Source organism: Mercenaria mercenaria, chromosome 3 (genome assembly GCF_021730395.1).
Source record: "Mercenaria mercenaria strain notata chromosome 3, MADL_Memer_1, whole genome shotgun sequence".
In the NCBI taxonomy this organism is placed as follows: domain Eukaryota; kingdom Metazoa; phylum Mollusca; class Bivalvia; order Venerida; family Veneridae; genus Mercenaria; species Mercenaria mercenaria.
In genome coordinates this window covers 46,020,481-46,047,861 of record NC_069363.1, presented here as the reverse complement: position 1 = coordinate 46,047,861, position 27,381 = coordinate 46,020,481, and the positions used below count along the sequence as shown (strand labels likewise).

The following is a 27,381-nucleotide window of genomic DNA, read 5'->3' as shown; positions in this document are numbered from 1 at the left end:
TGATAAACTATTTTCATTCAAACTTGACTTCCAACACTCAGTCTACCTCAGCCCCGCAATAACACAGCTATTCACACAAGAGAGTATTTATAAATATATTCATTCATACTTGGCCCTAACACCAAGTGTGTTTTACCAAATTCGTCCTCAACCTAGCCAAACACAGCTATTTACACATAAAATCATGTATTACCCCCGCATATACAATATACTGAGTTTAACATGGATTTTCCTAATTACATTCAGCTATGATGCAGAAGGGCATCATGGGCAGGTGAAACAAAGCAGTCATATCATATCCTTTCTTCCATCTTTTTTCTGCAAATGAGGGCGAACCTCCACACATCCCATACGTTATTGTGATACTTTGCAATTTTCACGTTAATGCAACGTTTCAAGAACGATGACTCTCAACAATACAGCAACGTTTGTATAGTTTAGAGCATGGTAAAAACATGGACAGTTTAAATCATACAATCAACAAGCTCAAAACGTACAAATAAAGGAACATAGTGCAACAACGCCTACAAATACAACGTTGGTGTGTTTACAACAGTTTATTCAGCAAAAATTCTCAAATTCTTAATGCCTTCCGTGTTACAAGGTTATATAACAGCATTCATAAAAGTAACCTCGACAGCTGATTTAATACCTTATACACACATTGGTAACTAAAGACATGTTATAGTATGTCAAACACAAAACTGCTGGTGTATATACTTCTGATCCTTCAAGATTATGGAATCCATTCAATATGATCAATATAAAATTCCGCTCAAGCTTGTGCTAGGGGATGTGAAAATTGTTTCACATTTCTTTACCTGTCATGAACAAACACAGTCTAACCTAGTCCTATCAATTTGCTAAGTTACGTTCTTTACGTCCAAAATATCTTCTCAAAGTCTTTATTAACGAATCATTTACGAATATTTTATTATTTTACCAAATACATTAATAGGGAAAATTGTCATGGAAGCTGTTACGTAACTACTCATAATGGCCATGTTTTCCTATACCTTGTCACAGATGTGACTTTAAACTGCGTAATATGAATAACGATAGTGACATTTGGTAGAATATTCCCGCTGTTGATTATAACGGTAGTCCTGCTAATGCATTATGTAATTCATATGGAAGCGTCCTGGTGCCAGCAGAGAGATTTAAATTTGTTTTACGTACGACTTGCTATCTCCTACGTAGGAGTTAGTATCTCCTACGTAGGACTTAGTATCTCCTACGTAGGACATAGTATCTCCTACGTAGTACTTAATATCTCCTACGTAGGACATAGTATCTCCTACGTAGGACTTAGTATCTCCTACGTAGGACATAGTATCTCCTACGTAGGAGATATTAAGTACTACGTAGGAGTTAGTATCTCCTACGTAGGACTTAGTATCTCCTACGTAGTACTTAATATCTCCTACGTAGGACATAGTATCTCCTACGTAGGACTTAGTATCTCCTACGTAGGAGTTAGTATCTCCTACGTAGGACATAATATCTCCTACGTAGGACTTAGTATCTCCTACGTAGGAGTTAGTATCTCCTACGTAGGACACAGAATCTCCTACGTAGGACTTAGTAACTCATACGTATGGGTTCCCATTTTGCGGCGCTGCAACGTTCTGTGGTCCTACTTGCGTTTCCGGTACATGTGCTAATTGAACATTGCTGGTTGACTTTTTAATTGCGTGCTGATAAAAGGCATTTATTGCAATATTTCATTTATTTTCTAAACTATTTATATTCTTGTATTTTATGTGTTGTCTCGAGAAGGGGCTTAAATGAATAACTTTTCATTGAATTCCGTGAAATAATCTCTTAACCACTGTTTCTAACCAATAACAAAGAACGAATTTATATAGACCTGATTGCATTATACGATTATCAATGTTCTATAAGATTTAGTAAGTTTCAACTAGTCAATTATTCTTTTATCTAGTCACTCTGATCAAACAAAATTGTAAAGGTTATTTCTCATGAAATTAGCTCTAATAAAAAAATAGCCCCTACCGTGAAGAGCGATAAAGGGGAAAAAATCATGTTTACCAAGTTACTCGTCATTAATTTCTTCTCTCTAGGCATAAACTTAACAAAACAAAGGATAACCAGATTTAATGACTGGAATCTACAAATTCGCCGTGATATTCGTTAATTAAAAGATGTTACTGTCAAAAAAAATGCTTCACTTTATTTAAATACTATTCTATTCTTCCTCTTTTTCACAACATATACAAGATATAGAAGAAGCAAAACCGTCGGACCACAAGTTGATATGACATTAGTTTTTCGGAACACTATTATTGAGTGTATTCTCGGGAATAGATCACAAAATTCAGTAGGAAAAAATATATAAAGTGGGCTAAATATAGTACTGTAATTAAGAGAAAATATACAGTAATTAAGACTCTGAGAGAGAGAGAGAGAGAGAGAGAGAGACGAATATTTGAATTTTATATGAATAATGAGACATGTGCAAGATTCACATCCCTAGCTGAAAGGTCAAGGTCACTTTCGGCCGAGACGGAACTATTTTTGTTTGTTCTAGATCGGTATTTAACCAGTCGGGCGTTCAATTCATACGCATCTGAACTCTGTCAGGGTTCCCACGGTCAGGGAAAGTCGGTGAATTTTGTAATTAGTCAGGGAAATTTGGACTTTGGGCAAAAGTCAGGGAAAAGTCAGGGAAATTTTGAGTTGTACATGCGCGAATCCAGCTTATTTTCTCAGAGGGGGTCCGACCCCCTCCCCCACCCGGAAAATTTTGAAATTTAGCGCTTTCAGCATTCTGGGCATTTTAGGAGCATTTAAGAACACTTTCCCACTGCAAGTTTATATATAATATACCCCTTATTTTCACAGTTTTATGTGCTAACTTGTTAAATTCGGGGAAAATGATAAAATCAAGTTTTCTTCAAGGTAGAATTCTTAGTTTCTTTTAGATAATTGATATAAATATGAATTATGTCGGGATCGTATGAAGCAGCAGCCGCATATACTTTTGAATGCGGTCCTAATATTGCCTTTTTCGAAAAAACAAACATTTTTTTTCCTTCTTCTCTTCTTTCCTTTTTCATGGATTTTCCAGAGGGGGTCCGGACCCCCGGTCCCCCACCCCCTCTGGAACCGCGCATGTTGTAGGTCGAAGGTTTTAGGAATCAGTTTTAACATTAGCTAAAAAGATAACATTAGCTTAAAAGATCTAGCAGTGTTTTAAAGCTACCTCTATAGGCAAAATTATTAAGGCACCTTATTTGAAAGATTTAGCTTGTAAACCTTAACCCTAAGACTGCACTGCCTGGTGACCACTTTTGTGGCCCGACTTATTAGTGTACTAAAATTGACAGAGGTCCACTTTTCGAAACCTGCTCATTTTAAGACCGATGTCAAATGTTTTACTCATTATTTAATTGCTCAAAAGAGTTTTGATGAAATTGAAATAGTTGTTATTTTGTGCACATATAGACGTCAGTTCCACCATGACTTCGTCTACGTGATATTTCGCGCCATACATTTTAAATGTACAAAGTAACTCTGACTTTCTTTTTTTTTTCAAGGAAAGTTAAGCATTTGTTTTTCATAAGAATAAAGGATGAATAGCTCAGTAAAATATAATTTCTAAAACACTCGCCTTTAAATATAATTACAGACTCCCAATTACTACTCAGTCATTCAGTTTTTCATATTTTATTGTACATATATACGGAAACATAAACAACAATCACATACATCATATATGTCATATATACAAATGGGTTGGGCTAAAAGTTATTGAAACGTTATGTCGTGCTAATATTAGAAACATCAACGTTCGTAAAGCGACGGTTGTATTTGGATGTCGTCGTGAACGTCGTTAGCAATTTTGAATTTATAGTGTGGCAGCTTTTTTCGCAAGATAGACAAGAAATAAAGAAATGTTTAAGAAAAACCAACTTTTTGACCAACCTAAAAACGCTCAATGTAATTGCTTACAACAGTAAGCTAAGAGCTCTTTTGGTTTAAAGGCAAGCAGCAAGCATTTTCGTGAAACAAGATATATCATAAATTTTATTTGATTTCTCTTAGAGAGAGAGAGAGAGAGAGAGAGAGAGAGAGAGAGAGAGTATACTTTTGTTGATAATTGTATCTTAATTAAAGAGTTATCTGTATAATTAATTTCCTTACCTTAAAAGATATTTCAAAAGAAGACATCTCTCTTGGAGAAGATCTTTCAGTCACAGACAAGAGACAGGTTTAAATATAGCTTTCTCTCAATTAAACTTCTATCCCATCATAATGCAGATATTGAATTGAAACTTCACATGTGTCTTTGTGGTTATAAAACAAGTTGACAGCATCAAGTCCCATAACTCTGACCTGCATTTTAGCCAAATCATGCCCCCTTTGGACTTAGAAAATCCTGGTTAAAGTTTTGCGTGCAAGTACATACAGTACATGGTGCATCTTTGATGAGTATAGGTCACTTCTCAGCCAACTTGGGACGGGGGCCCATCTGCCCGTCCCTGGATCCGGGCATGTTCAGAGATGATTTTAATAAACCTTTCAAAAGGAGAAACAGTTATATGCGAAGAAACAGTTCTATCATATTTGAATGAAATTTTACAATAGACATATTAGAATTAAAATAGTTCATAGCAAAGCTGTGTTTGAACACTATACACTCCGCAGATTATACGTCGTATGAAATATTTTCTCGGTATACGCCCTCGTAAAATTATTACGCTCGGCGTATATAAATAGTGTTGAAACACGGTTTTGCTATAAATCATTTCTTAAATATAACCCGCGACGGCTACATCGACGCCAGGATTATAGTCTAGTTAAAATGTTTATATTGGCGTCTGTTAATATTAAATATATAACTAATATCCATGAACTTTTGGATCAATTCTCGCACATGAACAAAGGGTTACAATAGATGCGTTTACTGGTTCTTTAAATTGTTAAACATTGAAATTGTTCCTGCTTTGCTAATACTGAGATTAACAATGAATTGATTTAAGGACACTATTTAATATGTTTACAAAAATCAGTTAACAGTTATACGTCATTTTCATGTTTTACAAATGAACATGGTCAACTTGTTTAAAATAACTTGTAAATAATGGAGTAGCCTGTGCGTCGACAGACTTCGCCTTATATTGGTTGGTCTTGCATTTAGGCTTAGTACTGGTGAAGTTCATTTAATATTTCCCGTCGGAGAAATTGGTAAAGCAGTGCAGCATCGTCTGCTGTTTTGGCAGGCATCATATTATGGTCCGACATGATGATGGTACACAGTTCAAACACCGTTTCGTCACATGTAACATTTCCCTTTTGAAGATTTTCCTCAAGACACAAGTTCACCTGTGCTTCAGATGTACGACAAAGATAATCCTGACAGCCGAACATTCCAGGACAATGATACATCAAAAATGGTCTTCCGTATGGCTGGTTTGGATTGCTTGATGGTCTTATACGATGGTTATTCCACAGTTTAACTACAGAGTTAAGTTCTTCCTGAAAAAATGTATAGATAAAAGTATAATGGCGAAAGAAAGTAATTACGATGCACGCTATATATAGGCCTGTATTTACACTTTTTAAGACATCGCACACACTTTTAAATGTATTTGTTAACACTCCTTTTAAAACTCTATTAAATTTCAATGGAATCTGAAATGTTATTTTTTTATGTTCAAATTTCATACCGGGTGTGTGACGTCAGTTTCAGGTATATCGTCACGTTTAAAAGTTCTTCAGCGACGATAATTTCAACTTCACTCACGCTTCATAAAAAGATGTGTACCATTTATATAATAATTAAAAGTGAGGTATGCGTAAGTTATAAAAAGAGTACTGTATTAGATTTACATTGGAAAATATGAATTCGTTCTTTTGCGCTCCAAAAGTCGACCAATATTTCCGTTGCAGAACTCGTGCATTGAGAACTTTTTATTTCATACATACCGGTATCTACACGTATAATGTATGTATGCAAAGATAATAACCTTTTTATCACATGCATATCTGCATGTATAAACGAAATGTGAATATTATAAATTTGTTTAATAGTCTGATTAAGACTAACGATACTGAAATAAATAAAATAATTAATGCAACGACAAGCAGTAAATTACGTTACGCACCCGATATGAAATTCAGGCGTCCGTGTATTGAAAAATATTGACGTTTCTGGTACCATTGTAACTTACCACAGGCACGAGTATCGGTCCTGGGACAAAACATATGGCCTTGTTTACATCCTGAATGAGTCCAAAATGAAAACTATGTAGTGAAATATTGGCCCCTTCAAAAGTTACATATATCTACTGAAGGCCAGAATCTCGAGAATCGAGCCTGCGAGCGATGGGTTCACTTCCCGAGCCGTTGTGAAATAAAGTCTCTAGACAATTGAACAAACTACCTATCACAATTTCGCATGTACAATTAGCTACAAATTGAGACCAACCCCAAGTTTCTAGCCCTCCCCGTTCATGAAATATCTATCAGAATGCTGCAAGTTCCAGGTAGATAGAAGTGTGGCACAACGGAACGGTACGAAATTACGGACTAAAAGATGTCTGTCAGCCTAGAACGGGTCAAATTCATTTGCCATGAATAACAAGTATTACTAAATATGTAAATTATGGCCACTCACCACCGTCAGTAGCATCTGCTACACGCGATATTTACTTTTTTATTTTTCCGTCGGTCTTTCGATTGTATTGTCCGCCACTGAAACAGAAATGATAATATCCGAGTAATTTTGTACGAAACGTTGCGGTTCTGTCGGAGGTCTGTCGCTATTGGCCAATCAGAAATTGATAAAAATACTTAATGAATTCTGTTCAATGGCGTAGCATGTGGAAAAAATTTGAAACGCAAATATCGCGTGTTTTGAGTGGCCCTAGTTTATGTATTTAGTTATACTTTTTAGTAATTTTTTTATTGAATTTGAGCCGTAATCGGCAGACAGCTATACTTTAGTCTATGTTTACGTACCGATTCTTTGTGCCGCATCTTTATCTACCAGGGACTTTCAGACGGAAGGCATTCGTTTCCTGATAGATATTTCATGAACGGGAAGGGCTAGAGACTTGGGGTCGGTCTCATTTTGTAGCTAAATGTATACGGGAAACAGTGATAGGTTGTTTGTCTAGAGAATTTATTTCACAACGGCCCGGAACACATTGCTCGCAGGCTCGATTCTCGAGATTCTGGCCTTCAGTAGATATATGTATCTTTTGAAGGGGGCTCATATTTCACTACATATTTTTCATTTTGAACACATTTAGGATGAAAATAAGGCCATATTTTTGTCCCAGGTCCGATACTGGTGCCTGTGCCTGGTCACTAAATTATATATTTTAACACGACCAGCAAATAATTAACCTACATACATGTAGAGCAAAATCTGTTTCTATATAAAGTAACATCATTATACGATGAACGATATAATCGAAAATCCGTGTAGAAAGGTCAGAAATCTGTCATATGTTTTATAAAAAAAAATATAGACGTACCTGAATTAAGTCCATGAAACAAAACTGCAGAACAGCCTTATCAAGGAAGCTTCCGTTGAAATCACCAGTACTTTTCAGCATTGTGAAAAAATCTATCCAGTACTGAACATTTTCATTTCGAAGTATACCCCACCAACGCTCAATTATTTGATTATGGTTACTTGATCCTTGTAAAAAACAGCTGTTTGTTAACTGTTCGTCTCTCTGACCCCTAAGGAAAATGACCATCTGTCGAATGTAAACATTCTCGGTGCCATAATCTGACCTAGCACGCGTTGGACAGCCTTGCAAATGTTTCACAGCATTCATAAAATAACCAGCAATTATCTTAGGATCGCTGTTTGTTTTGTGCACCTCAAGCCATATTATGAAACGAGAAAATCCTTCGATAGCTCCGTTGATACACAGCCCGTACGGTTTCAATTTATCATACCCGTCGATATGCCATAAATAATTAGGTCCAAGATTCAGGTACATCCGACGTTGAAGACGAGTTCTCCTTCTCTGTTCAATACCTTCTTTGTCACAAATATGCATCATCAGGCGAACTGTTTCTTGTGTAACAACATATCTCTCTTGAAGGAGTTTCTGATGCATCATCTTGTATCCAAGTTGTTTGCTGGATTTCATTACATTTTCCATGACATAGAGACCAACACTAAGCTCATCACTTTTATTTATGCGTCTAAATAACTTCATACGTGACAATATCCGTTTAAGGCTTCGTAAAGAAACTTTAAACCCATTTATTTTTTCAAGACAAAGTAATATTTCACGGTATTTCATACCAGATGCAAAATATGTTTTTATAAAGTCATCCATGCCGTGTAGTTTTAAATTACACACGTTTCATTACTAAATAATAGTACACACGAGTATATTGTTCCACTACGCATGCTGGAGAGTTTTTTAGTCAGTGACATACGTACGAGTTACTAAGTCCTACGTAGGAGATACTAACTCCTACGTAGGAGATACTATGTCCTACGTAGGAGATACTAAGTCCTACGTAGGAGATACTATCTCCTACATAGGAGATACAAACTCCTACGTAGTACTTAATATGTCCTACGTAGGAGATAGTAAGTCCTACGTAGGAGATATTATGTCCTACGTAGGAGATACTATGTCCTGCGTAGGAGATACTCTGTCCTACGTAGGAGATACTAAGTCCTACGTAGGAGATAGTAAGTCCTACGTAGGAGATATTATGTCCTACGTAGGAGATACTATGTCCTGCGTAGGAGATACTATGTCCTACGTAGGAGATACTATGTCCTACGTAGGAGATACTAAGTCCTACGTAGGAGATACTAACTCCTACGTAGGAGATAGTAAGTCGTACGTAAGACAAATTTAAATCTCTCTGCTGGCACCAGGACGCTTCCATAATTTCATTAGATTGCATTGAGGACATTTCCATCTAGATACTGAAAGTTTTCAAACTGAAGTAAATCTGTTTACTTCAATCAGTCTTAAATACGGAGATATGTCATTCCAAAGCGATTTAGAAGCGTCCGAATTATAAGTTTTATTTAACTGCATCTCCCAGCATAAAAATCATCAAATATTCGAGCAACAACTGATTATTGAGATTGCATGAATCATTCTAGATTTAGTAACCACATCTGACTGTGTAAATAGTTTAAGCCTTTCTTAACCATAAAAATACTCTGCGACAAGTTAGGTACAAATAGTTCCCACCGAAATACAAATTACCTGTCAGGAAAATTTCACGTCATATCTGGACATAAATGATGTCCAAACGAAAGGAGAGGGTTCTACAAACTGTGTCAAAGGTTAACATGGTAAAATGTTTAACAATGTTGCAAGCAGAAAATCTGTATTAAATTTAAATTCCCGAAATGTAATATTTTTTTCCAGGCAAAATGTGCCTTTAATTAAATCGGCCAGTTTGACATTTATTACATAATGCGGTAAAGTGATATATAGACTATAGAAATCTTATGTATTGACTGTATTTTTATAGGATTTCGCCAGATTCTTTAAAGGTATTTTTTTTCAGAGTTTGGAAATACATTATCGCAGTATCTTTTCAAGTTGTGTTTAATAGCCAATAAGTAGTGGCATAGGATGTTAAATTAGCAATGTAACTTTTTATACAATTTAGGAATTCAATACATATCGGAAAATCGAATATTGCTGAACATAAAACTTTGAAAGAGCAAACTTCAGCGATGTGATTAGAGACCGAATTCTGTTCAGTGTAAGAACAAAAGGTGAAGGTTTTAATAATTTGATGTTCCTTACGTAAAGCATAAATACAGCGCAGGCGTCAATCGATGATGACATTTATTGACCATCTAGTCTGCTGGTACAAAAACATATGTAGAGAATAATTCTTGCGGTTCCTTCTTCAGTTGTCTTAAAGTAAACTCAGGTCTTTACGGAAATATGTATTCTTTGGAATATTTGAATTTAATTGATTCTAATAGGAGAATCGACATTATGTAAATATATTTTTCGTTTCCAAGCTGTTTATGTTTCAGAAACAGCATTCTCTCGGCTTTAATATTTTAAGTGTTTTTTTCTCGATGGATTTCGCATATGGACCACAGTGTCGCCACGTTAGCCTGAACTAACACAAGGTATATAAATATACATGAATATGTTATTTGACGATAGAAGTGATAGATAATCAAACTATTTCTATCTTAATGAAACATGCTGCACCATGAAATAAAAATTTGTTGACTTATTTTCGTTATTTGGTCATTTTGTGACAATTATTTATATTTTTTTCATTGTAAACATAATCAATTGCATCTATCTTTTTTTTTTCTCAAAAAGTGCTTTTATCTGCTAGATCCATTGCTAATATTTTAAGCCAAAAATGACAAAGTTCAGCAAATGTTCCCGACGGCGTGCCTGTCGGGGAAGAACATTGTTTTTAATATTCGGTTAGGCAATACTACTTATTAAAAGAAATTTCACTTTGATACCTTACTTTTAACGCTTTTAATAATAAAATAAAATTGATGAATTGTTCGAAAAAATGCGACCAAGATTAGCCGGTATTTATTAAAATGAACTCCGGTCGATGCATGACAATGCGATACGACATTATGAAAATGTCACTTTGTATTGTCGAGTGTCACTTGCGTGTCGTGTATCGTTTGGAATTGTCGCGCGTCGACCCTCACCCAAACCCGCGACACGCGACATACGATACGACATTTGGAAAATGTCGCTTCGCGTTGTCGAGCGTCGTTTGTGATTATCGCATGTCGTTTGATAATGTCGCCGTCGCGTTTGCAGGGTCGAAACACGACAACGCGAAGTGACATCGCGACATTACGAAGTGACATAGCGACAATGCGATACGACGCTCGACAACGCGAAGTGACATCGCGATACATCGTGCTTTTGAAAGCCGACATTTCAAAGTGGATATCGCGACATTGTCGTTTGGGATTGTCGCCGTCGTTTGCGATTGTCGGGTGTCACTTCGTAATGTCGCTATATCACTTCGCGTTGTCGTGTGTCGATCCCACAAACGCGACGGCGACATTATAAATGGCCCCAACAGGATTCCGTAAAATGAGCAGCCAGCTGTCTGCTCGTGCATACAGTGTACATGTATATAACTATGAGTCATTAATCTTAAACCGACATTGTAATATTATTGCCGGTAATTATTTCTGAATTTGATCTTAGTTCTGTCTGAAACGGCAATCAGTGAGCAAGAAATACGTTTCCGTTTCGTATCAACATACATGTATAAATACATTGTTTTACATGTATAACAAAGGGGTTGAGTATTCAACATGTTAGACACCGGTTTCGATCACCCTAATTGGCTTCGTTGTGTGATACAGCGTGCCTGATTTTGTACAAATGATTCTAACCTTCTCATTTTCAGCTTTTTCAAAGCTCGCCATGCCAATAAAATGAAATCAATATCTATTTACCGAATAGCGTTGAAATGAAATGTTTCTTTTTATTTACAGATGAATATTGATTGCGAAAATGCATTCCTGTACACGCGATTCCTAGCGTTAGGCGTAATTAAGTCTAGAGTCAAAAACAGACGGACAGCGGCAAATTTCTCAATGAAAATTTATACCTTCTGTATAAATTATATAATTCCTGTCCAATTTATAGCTCAATTTCTAAAATAATTCACGGTTTGTCATACATCCGTCTAGAGTACTTAAAGGCACTGACCTCCAGATTTGGCTAAAAGTAATCTTTCTCTCAAATTGAAGTTTGGTCATATTATGAACATTAGAATATGAATCTAAAATATTGTAAAAATTCCAAATCAAGAAAAAAAAAAATGACCGCGTCGGGAATCGAACCCCGGACCACCGCGGCAATAAAGACTTTTACGTCGTCGTAACCAATAGCGCTATAGCGGAATTAGTGAATTATGACTTCAAAATATAGATATTTAAAATCGAACCTTCTTAAGAAATAGAGCATTTATTTTCAGATATTTAAAAAAAAAATTTTTTTGTTGTCGAACGATCTGGAGGCTAGTCCCTTTAAGTGGCAGTTCTTTAATATATTTTGGTTTCACACAAAACTTCAAGTGAATCAAAAATGTCTGCAACTGAAAGATACGGTAGAGTATTGATAGACTGTTGAATCTTTAGCTCTAACAGATTTTGCACATTAACATATATCCTTTTTGTTGTTTTTTGTTCAGTTAAATGTCTTACCGACTTAGTCATAGGTCATATTACGACCTCAAGCTTTTTATGGTGAAGAAAGACCACAGGTGCCACTCCGGGAATTTTTGGCGGGTACCTGGGTAGAACCATTGACCTTCCGTAGGTCAGCTGATCATCAATAAAATGTCAGTTTAATTAGCGAATAAATTACCTTTAATAGAGAGGATTTGCTCTACAGAGATGCCGTTAACAGAGATAAGACTGTGATAAATAATTCTCAGCTAATCAACGACTTCATTTTTTTTTCAAACGCAAAATTTCCGCTAACGCTAATAATAAAGGAATTCTATTATTACTCTTATGTTAAATATGACACCGATGATTGAGACTTTCTTATGACGACAGCATTACTGAGTCATCAATAAAATTGTCGTGAGTGATCACGCCACTCAATATTGTATTCGTTCACCTTTGTAAAGCTTTGTAAATAATTTCCCTTGTTAATAATCCAATAAACGTTTATTGTTTGATTAAAAACATACATGATAAGGATGTCAAATGTTTCTTTTTGCAACTTATACGCGCTTTACACAAATGAAAAGTATTTTAAATTGTTTATTTACTAACCTGCTTCAAAGTCAGTATGAATTACATGTATATTCATTTCAGTACTCGTGTATGCAAAGATTGCATTTTGGCAAATTTGCCATGGCAAAACGCATTGCCTACGTAGGAGATACTAAGTCCTACGTAGGAAATAGTATGTCCTACGTAGGAGATAGTATGTCCTACGTAGGAGATACTAAGTATACGTAGGAGATAGTTTGTACTACGTAGGACATACTATGTCCTACGTAGAAGGTACTATGTCCTGCGTTAGAGATACTATATCCTACGTAGGAAGTACTAAGTCCTACGTAGGAGATAGTATGTCCTACGTAGGAGATAATATGCCCTACGTAGGAGATACTAAGTCCTACGTAGGAGATACTTAGTCCTACGTGGGAGGAACTAAGTCCTACGTAGGAGATAGTAAATCGTACGGAAGACAAATTTAAATCTCTCTGCTGGCACCTGGATGCAGCAATATTTATCAGATTACTGAATCATTTAGATACCTTTGTTGTTAAATACATGATAAAAATTCAACGAAAAGGCATTGTCTTATTCATTTAGCGATTCTACTTATTTTGAAATACAGAGAAATATTTGTTCTTATGCAAGGAGCATACATCATCTATAAGTTTACAAAAGTATAGACATTAAATGTTGAAATACACATAATTAATTATACGCACCAAAATTTATTCAAGAGCAAATCATTGTTTGAGATATATTATTTTAATTCTAACACGTCACCAGGAATTATTATGCACATCCTTGACGACATCCACCAAAGTTTTGCATGTTTTTTTGTGGGTTTCTTTTCCAGCGCGCCGCTATGATGTGTGGCACTACGGCGTAATAATTGTGACGTACGAACAGTGAATTATTGCATAATAACACACAATTTTCAGTCTTCTATGTTTAATAGGAAAACTAATCGGATCGTGTTTGAATGTTCCTTTTTAAATAAATAAATAAATAAATAAATAAATAAATAAAATAAAGTTGAATATAGAGTGGTGCCATCAAAACGTGTAAGTAATTCTGACGTAAAAAATTTAGTTAGACAATAGCTTTAAACGAACATACAGAATATAAACTGTTAGGCTGGATCTTTTCAATCTCTCGCGTCAATGGTGTCATGGGATTGATGTAAAAATAGTCGAGCCGCGCGCGTAGTTAAACAATTTCAATTCCCACAACAATTACACAAAAAGCATTGTTGTTAGATATCAACGGCAAAACAAAAGCGGTCTTATATAAACACTAAGCAATTATGTGTTTTTATTTTATCCAAGAAGAGAAGAACAATTTTGAATACTTTTTATTTCAGATTACAATATCTATAATATTTGTCTGTAAATGATTCACATTAAAAGGACACGTTCATATAAACATAAATCGTGGGTTGTTTCAATTACTGTTGGTCTGATGATTTATAGAAATATCTAGAATTTGTATGGATAAACATTATTCATAATTTGAAGGTCTATATCATCAATATGTTTTCGATGTAATAATTGTTTTGATATTCTGAATATTGAAGATTATTGATAGCATACCTTAAGAGGTCATAAGTCGTCAACGTGCCGATCACGCCATGAACCACTTATTCTATTCATGATTCCACGATACCGTGCTGTAATTGCTGTGGCTTCCGTTCATCTATATATATTTAGTCTCCTGTATCTACTGAGTGCTGCCGCATGAAAATCAATAAAAGTGTATTGTTAAAGAATGACAATATATTTTACATCTTGCGGAAAACACAAATTAAGCACGCGAGTGTAAAGTCATGACGGATACTTGTTTTTTAAATAATTTATTGCAAACTGTAAACATGTATATTTTTGTCGACTTCTTATGTGTTAACATTGAGACGGATGGAAAACATGTCTTTGGTTAGGACTGAAGACTATTTTGCGAGTGATAGGAATATTTATCAGGTATGTAAATCAGTCTGTAAGATCTCTTGGAAGCATAGCACGCTGACGGGCAAAATAAACTATTTCGATACTGTTTCAATTAAAATACTATATTTATTTATTTATTATTATTATTATTATTATTATAATATAAATATATATAAGTTTATAATAATATATTTTAATGATACGAAATAGTGCATGCATTTAATTTTCTGGTGTAAATTGGTGTTCAAAAGTTGTTTGAGTTGAGTTTGAGTTGTTGAGTACATTGGTGTAATTATACCTTAGATTTACCATAATTGTATGCTTTACTTAATATGATCTGGTATTTTTTCACTAATGTTAGAGCCTTTCCCAGTGGGGAATGATTTTATTTACATTGTGTTGTCTAACTTTTTGGAAATAGGGTAAGTGCGAGGTTGGCATGCCCTAAACGCGTTTAAACTCCCACTTTCCCCTATAGGTTACTGACCGTTCCAAGGCGGTGCCCCTATTTTCAACTTGTTTTCTGCCTGTCTTGTACTTTGTGTTGCGTATGTTGTCTTGTTTGTTGTTAGCGTTTCTTTCCTCTTTCTCCTCACTCCCCCTGTCGTCTCCCATCCTTTCCCCTTGCATTTGCGCTCCCTTACTTTGGCATCCCCTCCCCTTTTACTATGAGTAAGTTATCGTGCCCACCTTAATTTTGGCTAACGGAGTCCTAAGGCGTTGTCCGATTATTGTTTTTTCCTGCTTATGTGTGTGCGTTTGTGTGCGTTTGTGTGCTTGTATGTCTGTATGTCTTGGGCGGTGCCCTACAGTGTTTTTATATCTTACTTGTCTGTTTATCTATGTAAGTTAGTTATGTATGTGTGTTTGTCTTTTGTACATGAGTGTCTGCGCTGCTGTGGTTTACGTTGTAGGGTAACTGTGATTAAGGAACGTAGCATTCCCTTTTGAATATTCATCCTTGTTCCACTTTCCCCTTCACCCCCCCCCCCCCCTACCCCTTCCTTCCCCCTTTTTCTATATTTTGCATAAAATTAATATGTACTTGTTGGATTTAAAAGCAACCCGTCTATAATGTTTTCCGTTAAAGATTCTTTTTGTTGTGGGCCTACTTAGCAAATGCATGGCTCTGAGGCTGTGTTTATGGTGCTCTGTGCTTCCGAGAAATCTACCCTTACCTATTATCTTTTGTCCCTACATAAGAGCTGCTTATTGTCTCAGCTATGTTACCACTGGCGGCGTTTCAGTCCCGTTTCGCTTAAAATATCGCACAAAAAATAATTTTTAATAATTTTAGAGAAATAAAGCACTGGGGATGTAGTCTATAAAACATCAGGAACTAAGACCGAAGTACTCCAGTATTTGAAATTAATGAAAGGCAAGTGGTCTACTACATAATTCATTCAAGGGCCATTGGTGTTTTGCATGTAGAATTACATATGGTTACCTGTAACAAAGTATTCTATAAAAGTGTAAAACAAGACAGTAGCCAGTGTTTTCATACCAGGCACAGATTTCCTTCAGAATAATGTAAATAATTTTCATATTGGCCAGTGATCCGCCTCTGACTTTCTCAAGCTAGTTACCTAGGATTTCCTGGTTAGACAGGAGTCAGAGCTACTTAAAAATACATCCTGTCAAATAGTGCAAGGCTTACACATACATTTTACAAGTGGCAATAGTAAGTGGTGCACTACCAAGTTTGTTCAGATCAAATTTAGTATCACAACAGCAGTCATTGTTTTATAACGAGCTATGTATATTTTTTTTCATTTTTCGCCAGATGTATATTCACCAAACTTAGAGAGAAACATCCTTGCTTAAACCGATTTGAATGTTTTTATTTCTTAAAGGGTTATCTTGACAACCAGAGCTAAAATATATGAAAAACTTCTTGCCGCTTTGATTGATACTGCCAAACATGATTTGAAAGAGCACCACAAATGCACCTTTCTCGTGTCTGAAAGGTCATGTTAACGCTCGAGTGAGGGCCATCAAGGTCCTTGGTTTATGGTCGATTCTTGATGCAAAATGTATGACTGTTGGGCCTTTCATTTGACATTACAAACGATTCCGTACACGAACAAATACGGACAAGTGTTGGATTTAATTCTTTAATATAAGCGTTTAAGGGGACCAATTTCAGCAAATATTATTTTAATACAGTTAACATATCCATGTTCCAGATACATTTAAACTAATGTCTGAAAATTTAATCATATCAAAGAACACAATTAGATTCGGACAACTTTTAGCAGATGTTATTACTCTGTATAACAGTTTCCTACACGTGTCCTGAATCTCAGCCGCTCTAATGTCTTCATTGAAACATATCCTCAATAGAATAAAAAAACTAAAGATCAATATGGTTAAGTATCTTACATAATTATCTATCAATAATTAAACTGCTGGTATTCTTCGCACAAAGTGTGAGATCAATAGAACATAATTTACAAGCAGTAAATCATCTTTTAGAAATATTTTTTATATTCATTGCTGGAAAGAAGGAAACTAATGCTAGCTCACGTCAAAATTTTACATAAGAAAAGCTCCGAACATTTCCAATAACAAACAAACAAACAAACAAAAACACAAAACAAGAGGGTCATGATGACCTTATATCGCTCACCTGTTAAACTTGGCCTTGGAATCATCAAGATAAACATTAATCAAGTTTCTTGAAGATAGGGGCATAAACATGGCCACAAGTGTGATAGCAAGCTTTTACTTTGATTTGACCAGGTGACCTCACATAACCTAGTTTCAAACTTGGCATAGGAATCATCAAGATAAACATTCTGATCAAGTTTCATGAAGATAGGGTCATAAAAAAAGGCAGCAAGAGTGTTTACAAACATTTCTTTTGATTTGAGTGGTGACCTAGTTTTTAATCCCACATGGCCCAGTTTCAAACTTGGCCTATGAATCATCAAGATAAATATTCTTACCAAGTTTCATGAAGATAGGGTCATAAATATGACCTCTAGAGTGTTAACAAGCTTTTCCTTGATTTGAACAGGTGACCTAGCTTTTGACCCCACATGACCCAGTTTCAAACCTGGCCTAGGAATCATCAAGATAAACATTCTGACTAAGTTTCATGAAGATACAGTCATAAATGTGACCTATAGGATGTTAACAAGCGTTTCCTTTCATTTGACCTGGTGACCTAGTTGTTGACCCCATATGACCCAGTTGCAAACTTGACCTAGAGATCATCAAGATAAACATTCTGTGCAAGTTTGTGTCAAATCAAAGCATAAATGAAACCTCTATATTGCTGAAAGGGCCAAAATAGAAAAGTGTGCCCCTTTCAGGGGCAGTAACTCTAGAACTCATGATGGAATCTAGCCGGTTTTCGAAAGGAACCGAGATCCTATTGTGACTTAAGTTGTGTGTAATTGTGGGTAAAATCAAATATAAAATGTCACTTCTATCGTGTTCACAAGGTAAACATTAACAAATTTTGGCTCTTTCAGGGGTCAATCAGGGGTCGTAAGTCCGGAACCTATGATTGGATCTGACAGATTCATCATAGAATCCAAGATTGCCAATGCAAAATGTGGTCTCTATCGTGTTCACAAGCCAAAAATAGCAAACTTTGGCCCTTTAAGGGGCCATAACTCTGGAACCCATGACGGAATCTGGCCAGTTTTCGAAAGGAATCGAGATAGTATACCAATACAAGTTGTGTGCAAGTTTGATAAAAATTGTTTGCAAAATGTGGTCTCTATCGTGTTCACAAGAAATTATGGACGGACGACGGACGGACGGACGACGGGCGATCACAAAAGCTCACCCTGTCACTACGTGACAGGTGAGCTAAAAACAACAGCAACAACAACAAAAACCAGGAAGTTCATTGCTTCCAGCTTTTCCTTTCAGTATCAGTATGTAGCCGGCTATCGACAATGAAGCATAAAAGACGACTGACTTATCAAAAAGTGACCAATAGAAGCGGGAAAGACTTAGATATAGCACAAAATGTGCACCCCTGCACAAGTGAGTCCATTTGTAACCTACTATATACATTTGATTACTGGGGTTACTTACTCTATTGCTTTGTTTACTCTGTTTTTTAAAGGTGCAGTAATACACAAAGCCAATGACTATAATAAGTTTTGTTGAGGAAAAGTTGTCTCTATTTCTGGTTACATTGTTAGCCTTCTTTTCTTTGGTTACTCAGGGTTACTTTTGGTTACTAGAGCAAATACCTATGAAACATGCATTGCAAATAATTTGAGAATAAAAAACATGTCTCTTTTTCTGGTAACTAGGTTACCCTTCTTTTCTTTGGCTACTCCTGGTTAGTTACTTTTGGTTTCTTTAGCATATACATGTACCGAAGATATTTTGAGGAAAAAAACATGTCTCTTTTTCTGGTTACTGGGTTACCCTTCTTTTCGTTTGTGTTTCCTGGTTACTTTTGGTTACAGTACTTTAGCATATACCTATAAAACATGTATTGAAAATAATTTGAGAAAAAAAAAAACATGTCCCTTTTCCTGGTAACTGGGTTACCATTCTTTTCTTTGGTTACTCCTGGTTACTTTTGGTTATTTTAGCATATACCTATGAAATATATGTTGAAAATAATTGGAGAAAAAGTGTCTCTTTTTCTGGTTACTGGGGTACCCTTCTTTTCTTTGGTTTCTCCTGGTTACTTTTGGTAACTAGAGCATATATCTTTGAAACATGTATTAAAATAATTTGAGAACAAATATGTCTCTTTTTCTGGTTACTGTTTTACCCTACTTTTCTTTGGTTGCTCTTGGTTACTTTTGGTTACTTTAGCATATACCTATGAAACGTGTATTGAAAATAATTTGAGAAAAAAGCATGTCACTTTTTCTGGTTACTGGGTTACCCATCTTTTTTTGTTGCTCCTGGTTACTTTTGGTTATTTTAGCATATACCTATAAAACACGTATTGAAAATAATTTGAGAAATAAATGTCTCTTTTTCTGGTTATTGGGTTACCCTTCTTTTGGTTCCGATTGGTTGACCAATTTACTTTTGTTAATAACCGTTCGCATTTATAGTTGCAAGCACTGTAAATGAGCCTTTATAATATTTGTTTAATCCATATGATCGTCGATGTTAATATAACGGTACATTGGTGAAGAAGGGATTATATGACCGCAAATAATGGAGTAGACCGAAAACTGCCGAACAGTCTCGACGGCCGATTAACCTGGCCAGATTTTATTATCATCGCAATAGGGGTAAAATGACCTCAAGGGGAGGGGTGCAGTCATGACTGTTTGTTACAATAAGGCTGTTATTATTATTATTGTCATTATTAATATTGTTATAATAATTATTATTATTATTGTGTACAACGCCATTGAATATATCATTGTATAAAAATAGGCGTTTAATCAAATTATTCAGTTTCAGTTTCATTTATTATCGGCTTTTGCGATGACTTTCACGATGGGTCTAATGTACCCATATGATACACGCAACATAATTTGTAAGCTCTTTATGCGTACTTGTGATTTAATCAAGGAACATGACTCTTTAGCCCGAACAAAACCCAAGGAACACAGCTTCACATGCTCAGCTGAATAATATTCCTTTTATGATTCATGATCCTAGGTAAAAAAAAGTTTTAAGATACGTGCGATACAAACTTTGATGCTCCGTAATGCATATTTTTGACCAAGTTGAGGGCCATAACTCTGGTCTTGCTGAACCAATTTCTAACGAAACCCAATATGCTGAATAATATTCGATAATCCTAGATAAAATACTTTTTACGATACATGTGACATAAAGTTATAGGCCCTTTTATGGATATTTTTGACTAAGTCAAGGGCCATAGCTCTGATATATCTGTGTGAGATCCCATTTAAAACACCTTGTGCACAACTTTACATACTCAATAACAATCCTGTGAGGTTTGATGTCTATCGATCAAATATTTTTTTATGATATACACGACAAAAACTCGGACGGACAAGGGCAACTGTACCCCCTTTGTTGGCGGGTGGGGGTTGGGGTGGGTACAAATACATTGAAACAACGTGTTCTTATGAACCAAATGAGGAATCTTTACCAGACGTGATCCCTAGCATCATTTTCAGCATTTCAAAGAGTTCGGCTTATTACAGCTAGAAATAAAAAATCTTCTTATGAAATATTATGCTGACCTTTATTGCATGGAGTCATAGACCTTTCTAAATAAACTTTAATGATTCGACTTTACTGTGGGATGACGTTGTCAGAGCTGAACAGTTTTTAAACAACTTCTCATTATATGGACTATACCCTTTCATTGTGCTATTAATTAGTAACATGGTAGGAAAAAGCTTTATATAACTTATAATAATCTACTTTATTGATGTTGACCACTCGACAAAAACTAAAAAGGTCCTCCTCAGGTGAAACATTGAGGCTAAGTCGGTCCTTTTGTTGTTACTGCATTCCTTTCTGTCCATGCCATGTTGAACGAAATCTTAGCAGTGAATCCTCCCTACAAATGGTTATTCATTATTTATATTGAAAAGAGCATTCCAGTATCATTGCACTAACACTTTCTGCAATGTATAACGAAACAAAACAAAACAAAACCGGGTGACAAGGATTGATACATAAAATCAAATGTACGATTTATTCATTAAATTGTCTAAAAGAAATATCTTTAAAAAAATATTATTTCATCTCATGTCATTGAAAAACATACATGCCCTTTAAAATATCAACCAACATTACTCCTATAATGATATCTATTAAAACATGTATGGACATTTTATGGAAAACATTTGAAACCGTTTTCTCAGTCATCGTTTCCTAAATCATATAATTTGCTCTTTTTTGATTACCCATATATATTTATGATGCATGATTAATAATATTTTTCTATGTTAAAGCATCTCAGCACTTCTGAAAAAGAATCTAGTACTATCATAATACATGTATTTCACTGACTACTCTAAGAAACAGCAGTTATAAAAGTGCCATTGCATATTACAGTTATTCACTACAATCCCGATTTTACCTGCGATTTAAAACAAATAGCCAAGAATGCATACATTCTATGAAATATGTAAGAGCTGGGGCATATTCCTTGCCGTTGACTGATGAATATCTGTATTTTAGCATTTTAAGAAATTTTAAAGTAAATTATAACTGAGAGAAATGATAGATTTCTAATGTCTTTCTACATTAGCACATATACAAATGAATAGAATAATTTTATGCAAATGTAAATATCTCTGTATGGAGTTCAATTAACATGTTTTATTTTATTTCTGTTTTTCAGACTCACGTTATGGGTTAAGAATTTTGTTTCTTCATATATATGCCTGAAGAATTTTGACGTATTTAGGCATGAGAAGGTGATAAATCAACACTTCGGCTATGTGAGACAAGATTGTAATCATTTACAAATCGACGGCTTGTCAGGAATAAAACTGTTACAAAGAAGCTGATACACTGATATTACATAATGAAATTAACAACTAAAAAGAATATGCCTTTGGTTATTTTGTGTATGTTCAATATTAACAGCATTTATAGTCTGTTTTGTATTCATCGTGCCAGATCATCACATGGTACAAATTATTTCTCAAAGGGATCATGTTGAAATAGTGGTAACTAGAAACCATAGTAGCTTAGAAACGAGAAAACAAAGCAGTAGTTCAGATTCTCTATTCGAGAATCCTTCAAATCATTTACAATCGTACAGATTTGATTTAATGTTCAAAATGGTTTATGCATATTTCTATGTTTACAAGAAACGAGTTCCAAGCGTAGTACAAGATGCATATACAGAACATATTCGAGTGTGGAACCATTTCAAAGAATACTGTAGCAGCAATAAAAAGTCCTGGTTCGATGGAAAAATACCATGCAGAAATAAGAACAATCAGTCCGATTTCATTTTATCATTTCATAAAACAATAGAAGCGATAAAAACGAGTGGATTTAATTCTAGCAGATCGAGGATTCCGTTGGACAAAATAGGATTTCTTCTTAATGGTGCACATAGAATATCGGCTTCAATAATATTATCAAAGAATGCATCTTTTGAACATCACAGTTATAAACAGCGTTCCTTTAGTTGGGGATATAAGTTCTTTAAAGGCAGAGGACTTTTGGAGAAGACGTCGGATATGGTCATGTTGGAATGGATGAAAATCCAGTCGAAGCTTCCGTCCTTGAACACATTGGTTTTTATTGTTTCCGTATTTTCAAATAATCGCGGCAAAGATGACGCTATGCGTAAAATTGTGAAAGAACGATGCTCAAAAGATAATGGTATTTTATATGAAAGAAAAATCAACTTCACTAAAAGTGGAATGCGGCAATTAATCACTCATATGTATGGGCAACAAGCTTGGCTGCAGACAAAAATTCAACATATGCTTTCAAAATTCAATTCAACATACAGTGCCATATTTTTATTTGTCTATGCAAAAAGCAACAGAGATTTAGTTCAGTGTAAAAATAAAGTAAGAAAGCTTTACAATGATAATATCTTTAAATCCACTGTTCACATTCCAGATACTGCAGAAGAGAATTTAATTCTAGCAGAAATGATACTTAATCCAAATTCCATACAATTCATGAACTACGCTAAGAATGCGTCTGATTGCAAAGTAATTGCAAAAGAAGTTGCCAGTCGTTCATCTATTGCATCGATAAAGACACTGCCAGGTATCTGCATGGGAAGAGATGACGTCATGATTGACTCGGGAACAGTGCTTGGATTTTTTGGCCTGCGCAAACGAACAGATGTTGACCTTTTATTTTTACACGAAGTTGATAAAGCTTTACTTGGAAATGGTCATGGAATTTCTATTCAAGCTCATGCTTTTAAAAACAATTCCATTTCAAAGGGACGCGCATGGGGAGAAGACCATTTTACTGACAATGGGGCAACGGACAAATGGGATTTGTTTTATAATCCAAAAAATTATGGTTATTGTTATGGTATCAAATTCGTATCATTGAAACAATTGGTTAGATACAAAATGAAGCGAAATGAGCCGAAAAAAGATTCATTCGATGTAGAGCTCATTAACAAATTTCTTGAGACCATTACTTAAAATCTATCTATCTATCTACTACCTACCTACCTACCTATCGGTCTGTCCGTCCGTCTGCCTGTTTATCTGTCTTTCCTATATACAGACTTTCCTACGTACTACCTACTAACTGCTTCAGATCTGTTTAAAATTTATTTTTGAAAGCTGGTTGCGTAATCTATTGTACTTTTTGATACAGGTATCATTGGAATATCAGACTAATTCTTAAAAGTTTTGTCATACAATTACATTAAATTTGAAAATTTCATGTACATAAAATCTAAAAGAAGATCATTTGGAAGCAAAGAAAGCCATCACGCAAAATAATGGCAGACCATACTTGATTGGTTCTGTCCTTCGGACTGTAAACGTTCAAAAGTACCGGAACCAAATTACCAGAAGATATAATTACAGTCCAAGAGTCCAAGTACTTAGTGATAGTTTACGTTTATCAGACGGTACTTTAATATTGCTGTTGTGATAGTGAATAATCTATAAGAATGTTCTTTAGAAGCACGGAATACGATTTAGCAACATAAAAACAAAATCGTTTTGATTCACTCTGTGCTTGAAAGGTGATGAGTTATCATGTAACCTGCCTTACGCGAATTACCATCGGCCTGTGCGGAACTAATTTATACACATACAGTCAGTGAATGTACTTAGGCTAGAAAAAATCACAGAACTGAGTTAAAATACTTGACGGCATTCACGATTAATACAACAATTAAATTATAATAAAAGTTCGTATAAATTATTACATCTGTTTTGTCTGACTGGGTGGCAAACAAAATAGATTAAATTTTAAGTGGTGAAATAGTTTTAAAAATTCTTTTGAAATATACCAGTTATTTTTAATTACATCAGCTTGGTACATTTTATTTAGTCTATTTGACAATTTTATGATATGTATATAATTAATATTAATGTATGTGTAAATATGTATATAATACAAATATGATTAGCTTTGCATCGGGAGATATGCACTCGTTGTTCAGCGGAATTATATTGTACTCCTAAAATCGCGCATTATTTTCGCTAAAGAACTCGAATATATTTCCCGAATGTTAATGCGAGAGGTCATTTTTATTTGAATTATATGTACAGCCAGAATATCAAACAATAAGAATATGGTGACGATTACCATTGACTGAGTGCAGCAATTCCTTTTCCTGTGTATGCTCTTATTTCATGAGTCATTTAGAAAATGTCAACCCATTTGATTGTTACGGTTTGTTTAACAGAAAAGTTAATTAAGCTGAAAATGTAAAATATTGAAAATCAATATTTGGTACTTACAAACGCAGCAAGGAATGTTTATGGACGCTCGCTACAGTTTCGTAATTTTTTTCTCAATATTAGGTTTTGATGAAATGTTTTGTATTAAAAGATCATGTTATGATGTATTGAAAAATGAAATAAAAATACTAGGTCACCAGCTTTGTTTAAATTTAATTTGCCCCTAGATATGGTGCTATTTTAAACATTTTTCAAAATTTTTGAAATCCTAAAATATATTTCAGTTAAGTACAATAATCAGCATAAATTTGATTATCTAAGCATTTTTATAACGGAAAACAATATACTTTGTATGTATTTGAAACATGCTCAGAGAAACCAAAAGAACATGATTTTGTAAAGAAAGGAATTCTTGTTCATCAGACCCAAGGGCTATTTTTGCATATTTTTGTCAGTTTTAAGTTGGTACTTCTGCTATTTTGTCGAGTTTCACATAACAGAATTTAATCAAACTCTGCACATACCTTTGGTTCTGTCTACCTAATCTAAAACAAAAAGAAAATTGATAGGTCATCATATAAGATTTCGCTTAAATCAAATTACAACGAGGTAGGGTGTGGCGGGCATTTATACAACGCAGGCTGGTACTAAATACTCTTTCAGTGTTTGAGCAAATGACTTAGAAATATATATATAAAATTATCAAACGGCAGATTTCTTAATAAGCGGATTTTAAGGTGTTTCTGAAGCATTTTGATGGCATAAAAAGATGAAAGTTTCCGCCTTTTTTTTAACAAAACCTATAGTTTACGAATGTACGGTACGGGTGTAGAAACAGCTGTGACTCAATACAGAGTTTAAGCGCTGGTATAAATAACAGACTCCAGTATATGTCGGATTGAAGCAATTTGAACTGAAAGTACTTTAAATGTATATATTTTGTAACCATGGTGATACTTACCCTAACCTTTAGTCAGTATATTATACATTTTGTACATTAAATGCATGCGAACATACAATAATTTGTGAATTTTTGCCGTACGCGACATTAGATAATCACTTCCGGGCATGCGCAGAAGACCGCACCAACTCTGCAGTGAGCTACATCGATTAGAAACACAACCAAATTGGCACGGTGTTGGGGTAAATATCGACCCGTACGGAAGAACTGTAGCGAGTGCCTTTAAACAGCATCATCTCATTCAAATATATATAACATTATTTCAGGTGGATAAGTTGACATGAAAACCACTTTTATTATTAATGTTTGTAAAAGTTCATTCTATGTTCTCGTGGTAAATTTATTATTCATTTTCTTTGTGAAGTTTTGTGAAGCCGTTATACATGAGGAGTAATAACTCGGTTTTATGTATATTTGTTATCTGATTTCATGCAGTAGCTATTAAAATCTTATAATTCTGATTACAGTTTTCTCGTATTGTTTATTCTGTTGACAATGCCGCTTTATGACTACTACCAGCTTTGAAATTGCATATGAGCAGCGGTTAGAAATATTATACAGGACACTAATATGGAATACATCTATCGTAAACAACGATCTTATGGAGTCTACTGTGGTACACATTTATCGTAAACAGCGATCTAAAGTATTATACATTTATCGTCGGAAACAACGATCTTCAGGAGACTAATGTGGTATACATTTATCGTAAACAAAGATTTTTGTAATAATTCTACTTTTAATTGTCAAACATGTATTTAAGATCTTATTTTTTATGCATTTTGCTGGGTATTTATTGCTGTTTTTATTTCATTTAAATTTTTATTATTGCTAAAGAAAATGATTACCATTTGTTGCTTCCGCTTTACTTCCTGTATTGAATATTCTTACGACGTACCGTTTAGGTCAAAAGTCTGAAAATTGCTCGAGCGGTACCATAAATTAACACGTTGCGCGTGTAATTTACACGCTGATCTTATAATTTACAAGCTAAGCATGCATTATTGTGCCGCTCAAGCGTTTCTCAGACTTTCGATCCAAACAGTACGTCATACATTCGAACTTTACCGTGCCGAACCATTCGACGCCGCCAACATCTGTATGACAGGCACCCGTAACGTAGACGATAGGTATGAAATTTGGGACATGTGTGATCTACATATGCATGATGACATCTTAAGTAATGTTTATCATATCTTAATCGGTTTATACACGGTTACTTAAATATTTCATTTTCATAAACGTGCAAAAATCCTTTATACTATAAGGTTAATCATATGTCTTTCATGATCGTTTAGTAGTCAATGTTTAATCTGCTTCTTACGCAGCTTCTATTATTGTCATAAAATGTAAAAGAAATTACAATAAACGTATTCTGTTTCCAGCTTGTAACGGCAATAAGTGTAGATGGTGCTAATGTTTTTTCTCTCTCATTTCCGATTAAAAGTGCGGTTTGTATCTTCTTTCATTATACAGTAAAAC

General features: G+C 34.9%; 1 protein-coding gene across 1 annotated transcript; it reads left to right on the top strand.

The window, feature by feature from the left end:
• Positions 1 to 14,317: 14,317 nt before the first annotated feature.
• LOC123523536 (uncharacterized) lies at positions 14,318 to 25,566 on the top strand. Its single transcript, XM_053538354.1, has 2 exons — positions 14,318 to 14,697; positions 21,932 to 25,566. Exon 2 carries the CDS (start codon positions 22,221 to 22,223, stop codon positions 23,718 to 23,720), a length of 1,500 nt encoding a protein of 499 aa, XP_053394329.1. The 5' UTR covers positions 14,318 to 14,697; positions 21,932 to 22,220; the 3' UTR covers positions 23,721 to 25,566.
• The last annotated feature ends 1,815 nt before the right edge of the window (positions 25,567 to 27,381 follow it).

Coding starts and splice junctions, on each gene's coding strand:
- LOC123523536 (XM_053538354.1), top strand. CDS start 22,221: ATGGTACAAATTATTTCTCAAAGGGATCATGTTGAAATAGTGGTAACT.